This window comes from Aotus nancymaae, unplaced genomic scaffold (genome assembly GCF_030222135.1).
Source record: "Aotus nancymaae isolate 86718 unplaced genomic scaffold, 86718_ANA_hifiasm-v0.15.2.pri h1tg000028l, whole genome shotgun sequence".
NCBI classification, from domain to species: Eukaryota; Metazoa; Chordata; class Mammalia; order Primates; family Aotidae; genus Aotus; species Aotus nancymaae.
The window spans coordinates 37,614,863-37,626,362 of NW_026988441.1; the positions used below are offsets into that span (position 1 = coordinate 37,614,863).

General features: G+C 52.3%; 1 protein-coding gene across 1 annotated transcript in view; it reads right to left on the reverse strand.

Moving 5' to 3' along the window:
- The window catches only part of VAV1 (vav guanine nucleotide exchange factor 1), a 68,875-nt gene extending 62,109 nt beyond the window's left edge, over positions 1 to 6,766 (reverse strand). Inside the window, exon 1 of the mRNA XM_064382009.1 lies at positions 6,463 to 6,766. Within this exon, the coding sequence (XP_064238079.1) occupies positions 6,463 to 6,666 (204 nt within the window). The 5' untranslated portion in view covers positions 6,667 to 6,766. The remainder of the gene's footprint in view (positions 1 to 6,462) is intronic.
- Between the last annotated feature and the right edge of the window lie 4,734 nt (positions 6,767 to 11,500).

Genomic DNA, 11,500 nt, shown 5'->3' on the forward strand with positions numbered 1-11,500 from the left:
CACTGCAGTCTGGGTGACAGGGCAAGACTCTGTCTCAAAAGAAAGATAAGAAATCTTTGCATAAAATATGGTATAGAAGAAATCAGCTGGGTGTGGTGGCTCACACCTGAAATCAATCCCAGCACTTTGGGAGGCCGAGGCAGGCAGATCACCTGAGGTCAGGAGTTCAAGACTAGCCTGGCCAACATGGTGAAACCCCGTCTCTGCTAAACATACAAAAAAATGAGCTGGGTGTGGTGGCACACACCTGTAATCCCAGCCACTCAGGAGGCTGAGGGCAGGAGAATCTCTTGAGCCCAGGAGGCAGAGGTCACCGTGAGCCGAGATGGCGTCATTGTATTCCAGCCTGGGGAATAGAGTGAGACTCTGTCTCAAAAAGAAAAAGGAAAGATAAATCTTGTAACGCAGTGTTAAGTATTCAGTGCAGTCTGATGCTGGGCAGGTTTGTAGCCTAGGAGCCATAGGTTATACTGTATAGCCCGGGTATGCAGACGCCGAAGCATCTATATTTGTGTAAGTGTATTCTACGGTGTTCACACAACCATGAATCACCTAACAAGGCATTTCTCAGAACAGATTCCTTTCATCAAGCAACACATGACTGTATAGGCAGCTAAATACTTTTCTAGGTTCTTTACAATAATTCACTTATCCCCCACAACAATGCCTTAAATAGAAATATAGCATCCTCATTTTATAGATGAGAAACCAGGGAACACAGCGATTTAGTAATGTGCCCAAGGTCACACAGCAGAGGAGCTGGAAAATGATTCATGGACAAGGTTATTATTATTTTTTAGAAGCTATAATTGACCCAGGGATGATGGTACACACCAGCGATCCCAGCACTCTGGGAGGCCAAGGCAAGCAGATTACCTGAGGTCAGGAGTTTGAGACCAGCCTGGCCAACCTGGTGAAATCCTGTGTCTGCTAAAACTACAAAATTAGCTGGGCGTGGTGGCAGGTGCCTGTAATCCCAGCTACTCGGGAGGCTGAGGCAGCAGAATTGCTTGAACCTGGGAGGTGGAGGTTGCAGTGAGCGGAGATCACGCCACTGCACTCCAGCCTGGGCAACAAGAACAAAACTCCATCTCAAAAATAAATAAATAATTAAAAGAAAACCTCCTTCATGATGTGTTTATTTCACATTGCATGCCTGTATCAAAATAGCTCATATACCCCATAAATATATGTCTACTATGTACCCACAAAAATTAAAAATGATTTTAAAATTTTAAAAATCTTAATTAGGCAGGGTAGCAGGCACCTGTAGTCCCAGTTACTTGGGAGGCTGAAGTAGGAGGATCACTTGAGCCTGGGAGATGGAGGCTGCAGTGAGCCTTGATGGCAGCATTGCACCACAGTGCTACAGCCTGGGGGACAAAGGAAAACTTTATCTCAAAAAAAAAAAAAGCTATAATTGTAGAATAGGGAAATTATTCTCTCCCACTTTTATTTTATTTTTGACACAGAGTCTTACTCTGTCACCAGGCTGGAGTGCAGTGGTGCAATCTTGGCTCACTGCAACCTCCGCCTCTCACATTCAAGCGATTCTCCTGCCTCAGCCTCCTGAATAGCTGGGATTACAGGCGTGCGCACCACGCCCAGCTAACTTTTGTATTTTTAATAGAGACGGTGTTTCACCATGTTGGTCAGGCTGGTATCGAACTCCTGATTTTGTGATCTGCCCACCTCGGCCTCCCAAAGTGCTGGGATAACAGGTGTGAGCCACCGCACCTGACCGTGTTTGTTAAAATAAGTGGAATAGCAGCCATGTTATAAAGAATAGTTATAATCGCTACAGGCTGACATGGAAAGACTGCCAAGGTGATTAGTGAGGAAAGCACGCATGGAGCAGTGGGTGGCGTGTGTCATCTTTCCTGTCATGGGAGGAGCGGAGATAAGAACCTCTATTCTGGCCGGGTGCAGTGGCTCACGCCTGTAATCCCAGCTCTTTGGAAGGCTGAGGCGGGAGGATTGCTTGAGGCCAGGAGTTCAAGACCAGCCTGGGCAACATAACAAAACCCCATTTCTACAAAAATTTAAAAATTAGCCAGGTATGCTGGCGCACACCTGTAGTCCCAGCTACTCGGGAGGCTGAGACAGAATCTGTTGAACCCGGGAGGTGGAGGTTGCACTGAGCCAAGATCGTGCCACTGCACTCCAGCCTGGGTGACAGAAATTAGCCAAGCATGGTGATGAGTGCCTATAATCCCAGCTACTCAGGAGGCTTAGGCAGGAGTATTGCTTGAACCCGGGAGGTAGAGGCTGCAGTGAGTTGGGATGGTGCTACTGCACTCCAGCCTGGGAGACAGCAAAGCTCTGTCTCATTAAAAAAAAAAAAAAAAAGGGCCAGGCACAGTGGCTCACGCCTGTAATTCCAGCACTTTGGGAGGCCAAGGCAGGTGGATCACGAGGTCAGGGGTTCAAGACCAGTATGGCCAAGATGGTGAAACCCTGTTGTTACTAAAACTACAAAAAATTAGCCAGGTGTGGTGGTGTGCGCCTGTAATTCAGCCACTTGGGAGCCTGAGGCAGAGAATTGCTTGAATTAGGGAGGCAGAGGTTGCAGTCAGCCAAGATCACACCACTGCACTCCAGCCTCAGTGACAGAGCGAAACTCCATCCCAAAAAAAAAAAGGGAGAGTTGGTATGTCGGTATAGCTGTGGCTTCCCATGATGGTATCATTCTCTCTCTGGGCCTCGGATCTCAAGGGGACCAGCCAGCTTGGAGATTCACTCAAATCTGACCTCCTGCACCGTTCCCACCAGCTGGGCCAGTCCCTACCCTGAACATACAGGCACTGACCAGGTCCTACCTCAGGGCCTTTGCACTGGCAGTAACCACTGCCTGGGACTCCATTTCCCCAGATCCACATGACTCATTCCTTAATTTTCCCCAGGTCCCTGCTCCACTATCACCTTACCACTAGCCCTCCTAGTCACAGTGCCCCCTGCATACCCTGTCCCACCTTGTTTTCTCCAGGGCAGCACGTACCACCTCCAGGCTTATACATTGTCTTACTTCCTCACTGTCAGCCTCCCCCACTAGAATGCAGGCTCCTCAACAACAGGTGTGTGTGTGTGTGTGTGTGTGTGTGTGTGTGTGTGTTATTCCCACTGTTCCTAGCACCAAGAACAGGGCCTGGCAGACGTTGTCATTGTTGGATGGATGGGTGGGTACATGGACAGATAGATGAGTAGGTGGGTGGATGAGTGGATGGATGCAGTGGGTGGATGGATGGATGGGTGGGTGGGTGGGTGAGTGGGTGACAGATATATGAGTGAATGGATGGATAGACTGATAGAGGGATAAATGAGTAAATGAGTAGATGGATGGATGGATAGATGAGTGGATGAATGAGTGGGTGGTTGAATGGATGAATGAATAGATGAGTGAATGGATGGAGAAATGAGTAGGTGGATGGATGGATGGATGAGTAGATGAATGGGTGGCTGGGTGAGTGGGTGGATGATAGATGAGTGAACAATGGATTCACGGATAGATGGGTGGGTAGATGGGTGGATGGATGGATGGAAAATGGATGGATAGATTGATAGATGGATAAATGAGTAAATGAGTGAATGGACAGATAGATGGACAGACGAGTGGATGAACGGGTGGGTGGTTGAATGGATGGACGGATGAATAGATGAGTAATGAATGAGTGGATGGATGGGTAGAGGAGTGGAAGGATGAATGGATGGATGGGTGGATGGGTGGGTGGGTGGGTGAATGGATGGATGGATGGATGGGTGGGTGGATGGATGAGTAGATGGATGGGTGGGTGGGTGGGTGGATGGGTGGGTGGATGATAGATGAGTGAACAATGGATCCATGGATAGATGGGTGGGTAGATGGGTGGATGGATGGATGGAAAATGGATGGATAGATTGATAGATGGATAAATGAGTAAATGAGTGAATGGACAGATAGATGGACAGATGAGTGGATGAACGGGTGGGTGGTTGAATGGATGGATGGATGAATAGATGAGTAATGAATGAGTGGATGGATGGGTAGAGGAGTGGATGGATGAATGGATGGATGGGTGGGTGGGTGGGTGAATGGATGGATGGATGGATGGGTGGATGGATGAGTAGATGGATGGGTGGGTGGGTGGGTGGGTGGATGGATGGATGGATGGGTGGGTGGGTAGGTAGATGATAGATAGATGAGTGAATGCATGGATCCATGGATAGATGGGTAGGTGGATGGGTGGATGGATGGATAGACTGATAGATGCATAAATGAGTAAATGAGTGGATGGATAGATGGACAGATGAGTGGATGAATGGGTGGGTGGTTGAATGGATGGATGGATGAATAGATGAATGATGAATGAGTGGATAGATGGGTAGAGTGGATGGATGAATGAATGGATGGATGGGTGGGTGGGTGGATGGATGGATGGATGGATGGGTGGGTAGGTGGATGATAGATGAGTGAATGCATGGATCCATGGATGGGTGTGTGGATGGATGGATGGAAAAATGGATGGATAGACTGATAGATGGATAAATGAGTAAATGAGTGGATCGATAGATGGACAGATGAATGGATGAATGGGTGGGTGGTTGAATGGATAGATGAATGAATAGATGGTTGGATGGATGAGTGGATAGATGAGTAGATGCGTGGATGGATGAATGGAAGGACGGATGGGTGGATTAGGACTCTCTTTGGAGTGCAGCTGCTCCCCTAGAGATTAGCTTCATGCATCCTCACCCTTCATCCAAAAACTGGCTTTAACTGAGACACACACAAGAGTGGAAGTTCATTCTTAAGTCTATCCACTTTCCCATTAGCTGCTATTGAAGCATCACAGAGACCTTGACTCCCTGCCGGGTCTGGGGCCTAACGGGTCCCATGACTACTTCCTCATTCCCTGGGAACCAGAAGGAGGTTACGCAAATGTAGGCAAAGCTGGGATGGCCCGTGGCCAGAGAGGATGGATGCTCGGGTACAGGGAGGAGTGTCTTCTCCTTTCGGGAAGACTTGTCCCAGCTGAGGATGGCGTAAGCCCCTGGCACTAAAGAAACAGAAGGGCCAGGCATGGTGGCTCATTCCTGTAATCCCAGAATTTCGGGAGGCCAGGGAGGGCGGATTACCTGAGGTCATGAGTTCAAGGCCAGCCTAGTAAACATGGCAAAACCCCATCTCTACTAAAAATGAAAAAAAAAAAAAAAAATTACCCAGGCATGGTGATACATGCCTGTAGTCCCAGCTACCAGGAGGCCGGGGCAGGAGAATCACTTGAACCCGGGAGGTGGAGGTTCCAGTGAGCCAAGATTGCACCACTGCACTCCAGCCTGGGTGACAGAACAAGACTCCATCTCAAAAATAAAACACAAAATAAAAAAACAAAAGGAACAAAGGCCCACCAATCTCTCCCACCAGTGGCCCTGCCCCTGAGAACCACCCCCCAGGAACCCCCATGGGCCCATCTCCATGAACTTATCCTCCCAGCTCCTCAGCTGCAGGGCCAGCCTAAGGGCCAGATGCGAGCTGTCCCCTCAGACCTCAGGGCAGGGCTGTATCCCCCAGACCCCAGGATAGGGCTGTCTCTCCTTATACCCCAGAGCGGATGGGACTCCACCAGCCCTGCCCCGTCCCCTATTTCCACCCAGCAGCCCTGGGGAAGCAGACAAGAGATGCTACATGAGCATGAGCCAGTACATCCCACGCCCAGCCAACCACATTCAAATAGGGATTTGAATATATTTCCTGAGCCAGCCTGGGACGGCCACAGTCAAATCCGACATCACCCCTCCAGCCTGGGCCCCTGCAGAAATCCCTGCAGAGAAAATGCAGCTCTTCCAGGCGCCAAGACCTCAGGACCCACTCAGTCTCTAAGCCCAGGACTGGGCCTGCCTCAATGTCTCCCCTGGGAGGAAGCTCGGATCCCTGGGGCCGCAGCCCCCCACCTGCCCCACGTTGCCCCAGGCCCAGGCAGGAAGCCAAGGGGGAAGGAAGATGTAAGGGGAAGGAAGGGGCCCAGGGCCTGGGAGGAGGAGACACATGTGGGGAAGATGTTGGCGGAGGCCCCTCCCCCACAGCCAGACTTGGGGGGTCAAAGGAGTCCAAAACTTCAGGTAACCCATCGGCTACCCTGGGGGTTCTGAGGTGCCCCCAGGGACCTCGGGTTGGTCCCATTTGGGGGCATGAGCCCCAGTAGGGTCAGCCTGGGGCTTGAGAGAGTTAACCTCTAGTTCGCCAGTTCTCAGCTGAGTTTGGGCCAACTCAGGGCCTGTGAACTCACATGGGGTAGGGGAACTGTTAAGCTTCGGGAGGCCACACCAGAATCTCAGATTGTGACCACCCCCTGGGCCAGCCCTGGACCTATAAGCATACCCCCCTACTTTGCAGGCCCAGAGGTGGAGCACATCAACCCCTTACTGTCAGCCCCGGGGAGGACCCCCGTCTCCAGCCCTCAGCACACCTGCCCTCGGAAGGCTTACCTGGGACATCTGGGGGCGCAGGTTGACCTCACGAAGGTTGATGGCATGCGGTAGCAGGTTGTTAAGCAGCTGACACAGAAGGACACCATCGCGGAGGGCCTGGGCCAGGTCACACACCTGAGCCCCATCCCAGGTCACACGGTGGCTGGGCGGCAGCACGCGGCACTGGATGAGCCAGTGGGTGCACTGGCGCCACAGTTCCATGGCCGCTGCCTGCCCGGGGCTGGCCGTGCACCCTCTCGGCCTCCACCACCCGCCCGCCCGCACGCCCGCCCTGCTCGCCTGTGGAGCGACAGCTAGTGCTACCACTTCCTCTTCTTTGCCTGTAACTGTCGCCCTGAGAGGGGGCGGAGGAGGAGGAGCCATGGGGCAGGGGGAGTTGGGGGAGCACCTGCAGCCCAGCCCCACCCCATACAGAATCTGACATCTCCTTCCTCCGCCCACTGGACACAGGCCTGGGCACGGGGAGTTGGGGGGCTAGGGGAGTCAAGCCAGCTAGACTACAAGACAGGCGAGCTTCCTCCATATGCAGACAGTGACACTCTGAAATATACCCAGAATTCACCCACTTCTCACCCCATCCTCTGGTCCAGCCCCATCATCACTCGCCTGGTCTCCTGACTGCAGCCCCCATCCCCCACAGTCTGTCCTCCCTGCAGTCACCAACAGAGGTTGCCTGTGAGCACCTGAGTCAGAGCCCACCCCTTCTCTGCCCACAACCCTCTATGGCTCCCACTTTCCTCAAGGGACAAGCCCAAGTCCTCCCCAAGGCCCACAAAACTCTGCTTGAATTGCCCAGTTCCCTCCCTGTCTGTCCTCCCCTCCTCCCTCTCCCTGCTCCTCACTCTTTCTCCATGGTGCAGGAGCATACGGTCCTGCCCCAGGACCTTTGCACAGCTGTGTCGTCCACCTTAAGCCACTTCATGGCTAGCTCCCTCACTCCTACAGGTCTTTGCTCAAATGCTACCTTCCCATGAGGTCTTCCCAAATCCCCTGATTTCAAATCACAGCTTTTTCTGCACACCATCAGCCCTACCTACTTCCCTAGGTTAAGCCCTGATCTTTATCCAACAAATCTTGTTTTTATCATAGTTATTTCATCCTTTTTACCTTCCTTCCTCTCTCTCTCTCTCCCTTCCTTCCTTCCTCCCTCTTTCTCCCTTGCCTGCCTTTCCTTTCCCTTCCCTTCTCTTTTCTTTTCTTTTGTGACAGGGCCTCACTCTGTCACCCAGGCTGGAGTGCAGTGGCGAGATCTCGGCTTACCAAAAGCTCTGCCTCCCAGGTTCAAGTGATTCTCCCCCACCTCAGCCTCCCAAGCAGTTGGGATTACAGGCACCTGCCGCCACGCCCAGGTAATTTTTGTACTTTCACAGAAACGAGGTTTCAGCACGTTGGCCAGGCTGGTCTCGAACTCCTGACCTCAAGTGATCTGCCCGCCTTGGTCTCCCAAAGTGTTGGGATGACAGGCATAATCCCAACCCAGGCTGGACCTCAGTGGCACAATCATAGCTTACCACAGCCTTGAACTCCTGGACTCAGGTGATCCTCCAGCCTCAGTCTCTCAAGTAGCTGGAACTACAGGCTTGTACCACTGTGCCTGGCTAATTTTATTTTGAGACAGAGTCTTCCTCTGTCACCTCTGTCACCCAGGCTGGAGTGCAGTGGTGTGATCTCGGCTCACTGCAACCTCCACCTCCCAGGTTTAAGCTATTCTCCTGCCTCAGCCTCCCGAGTAGCTGGGACTAGAGGCGCATGCTACCACGCCCGTCTAATTTTTTTTATATTTTTAGTAGAGACTGGGTTTCACCGTGTTAGCTAGGATGGTCTCAATCTCCTGACCTCATGATCTGCCCGCCTCAGCCTCCCAAAGTGCTGGAATTACAGGCATGAGCCACTGCACCCGGCCTAATTAAAATTTTTTTTTTGCAGAGAGGGGCTCTTACTATGTTTCCCAGGCTGGTCTTGAACTCCTGGCCTCATGCAATCCTCCCACATCGGCTTCCCAAAGCATTGGAATTACAGGCGTGGGCCACGGTGCCCGGCCTCTTTGGGTCACTGCTGACCTTCCCTTATGCAGCACCTGGCCTGTAAATACATGCCCCATAAATACCTGTTGAATAAATAAATAATTGAAAGCTCTATTGGCTGAACCTCTGACATTTATCCCAAATCAATCCCTTTACCACCATGTCCATGGCCACCACCCAAATCCAAGCCACCATCATCCCTCTCCTTATAGACTGCAATAGTGTGTTTGGTTGGTTGGTTGGTTTTGTCTTGCTCTGTCGCCCAGGCTGGAGTGCAATGGTGCATCTCGGCTCACTGCAACCTCCGCCTCCCAGGTTCAAGTGATTCTCCTGCCTCAGCTTCCTGAGTAGTTGGGATTACAGGTGTCACCATTTGAGGCTAATTTTTGTATTTTTAGTAGAGACGAGGTTTCTCCGTGTTGCCCAGGCTGATCTCAAACTCCTGGCCTTAAGTGATCCACGTGCCCCAGCCTCCCAAAGTGCTGGGTTTACAGGTGTGAGCCATCGTTCCCAGCCCAAATGTGTCTTTCATTAATTCATTCAACAAACATTTACTGGCTTCCCAGCCATTACCGCATCATTAGCTGAAATCATCTTCACAAGGATAGGTCTCTCCACCCACACCTCCAGCTTCCACCCGACTAGAGTGTAAGCAGGACCCTCCCCCTCCATCCAACACACAGCCCTTGTCTTGGAGTTCCTTTTTTAATTATTATTTTGAGGCAGAGTTTCGTGCTTGTTACCCAGGCTAGAGTGCAATGGCACGATCTCAGCTCATAGCAACCTCTGCCTCCCAGGTTAAGTGATTCTCCTGCCTCAGCCTCCCCAGTAGCTGGGATTACAGGTGCATGCTACCACACCCGGCTAATTTTGTATTTTTAGTAGAGACAGGGTTTTCCCATGTTGGTCAGGCTGGTCTCGAACTCCTGACTTCAGGTGATCTGCCCACCTTCGCTTCCCAAAGTACTGGGATTACACGTGTGAGCCACCGCGTCCGGCCCTGTTTTTTAATGATTATAACCAGGAGGAGGCGCTAGACCCCTTCGCTGAACAGGCGCTACCCTCTGATTGTACCAATACTAGAAGGGTGGGGATTAAGGAAGAAATCTTCCCTTCTTGAGCCGGGAGTCTCTTCCACATTGGCCAGGGCCGGTGGGAGGAGCCCAGTCTGGTAATTCCCTGCTTTGCAACCCTATGGGCATCAAAACTTTTCATCCCCAAGCATCCTTGGCCCTCTGTGCCTCAATTTCCTCATCTGTAAAATGGTGGGTGAGTAACTTTCACCGCGAAGCACTAGCGTGGAGAAAGTAGGCATGCAAAGATGGAAAGGGAGGCAGACAGGATAAAAGCTCCACAGCCTCGGGTTTGAATCTCACCTCTACCACTTACAAGTCAGGTTAACTTGGGCAAATGGTGTAGCTGCCCTGTGTCTCAGTTTCACCATTTCAAAAATGGAAGTGATGAAAATACTACCTCCCACCCTTACAGGGTGGCCTGTATGAAAATTAAAATAGAGGCCTCATGCCTGTAATCCCAGCACTTTGGGAGGCTGAGGTGGGCAGATCATCTGAGGTCAGGAGTTCGAGACCAGCCTGGCCAACATAATAAAACCCCGTCTCTACCAAAAATACAAAAAATTATCCGGGTGTGGTGGCCAGCGCCTGTAATCCCAGCTACTCAGGAGGCTGAAGCAGGAGAATTGCTTGAACCTAGGAGGTGGAGGTTGTAGTGAGCTGACATAGTTGCCACTGCACTCCAGCCTGGGCAACAAGAGTGAAACTCCGTCTCAGAAAAAAAAAAAAAAAAAGAGAGAGAGAGGCAAGTTGACAGAACAGCTATACAGTAAGTGTTCAATAAATGTTAGCTGCTGCAACTGCTTTTAAGACTGTGGTTACTGGGGCCAAGCACAGTGGCTCATGCCTGTAATCCCAGCGCTCTGGGAGGCCAAGGCAGGAAGATCGCATGAGCCCAGGAGTTCCAGAGCCTAGGCAGCACAGTTAAGACATCATCTCTGTAAAAAATGAAATAAAATGAGCTGGGCGTGGTGGTGTGCACCTGCAGTCCCAGTTGCTCGGAAGGCTGAAGTGGGAGGCTCGCTGGAGCCTCAGGAGATTGAGGCTGCAGTGGGAGTGAGCTGTGATCATACCACTGCACTCCAGCCTGGGTAACATCGCAAGACCCTGTCTCTCAATAAACGTGGCCAAAGCGTCCTCTCTCTCACACTAGGTCCCTTTCACCTTTACCCTTTAAAGCTCAGGCTTCATGATGAAGTCCCCCCACCCTTCCTCCCATCTAGGAGACCGCCTGAATGATTTCCCTTCCACCTCCCCCAAAGTCCCGCCCCGCTCCAGCGTGCTGTCACTGAAGGAAGTTGTCGCGTTTTCCCGCACGTCTCTCCACGAAACCCGCCACCCAAATGGGGCTTCTTTCCGAAAAATCCAGGAGGGCGGTCTGGAGGAAGCTCACCCCTCCTACGTAACGGTTGCCGCACCTGCCCCAGCCTGGCCTGAGAGCTGGAGGGAGTTGCCCCGCCCCGCCCCGGAGCCTTGGCGGGGCGGGGGGAGAGACACCGCACCCCACCCCTCCCTGGTACCAAAAAAGGCCAGGGGTGCTTGGGGCCGCCGCGGTGGAAGGGAGGGGCCGGGTTCTTAGGGTCGGGAACGTGGGGGTGAAATTTGTTCTATTTCCCTAAGGGGCGGGGCTAAGGAGGTGGTTGCGGTGGGCGTGGTCATTCTGTGGTGGGCATGGCTATGGGCAAGGGGGCGGGGCCATTGGCAAGAAAGGTTGCGCGGTGCTCCCCTAGTGGGCAAGGTCTACGGGGAAAGCGGTGCGTTGCAAAGGCGGCGTGGCCAGTAGCAAAGAACTGCTCTGAGGGGGCGGAGCGAGGGCCTGGGAAGTTAGAGGCGGGGCCTGCAGGGGGCGGGGCCTTCAGGAGTCGTAGTCAGGTACTGGGCTGCTTTCCCACTAGGTGCGGTCTAGGGGTGCTGGGGAGGTGGCAAGGGTGGAGGGCG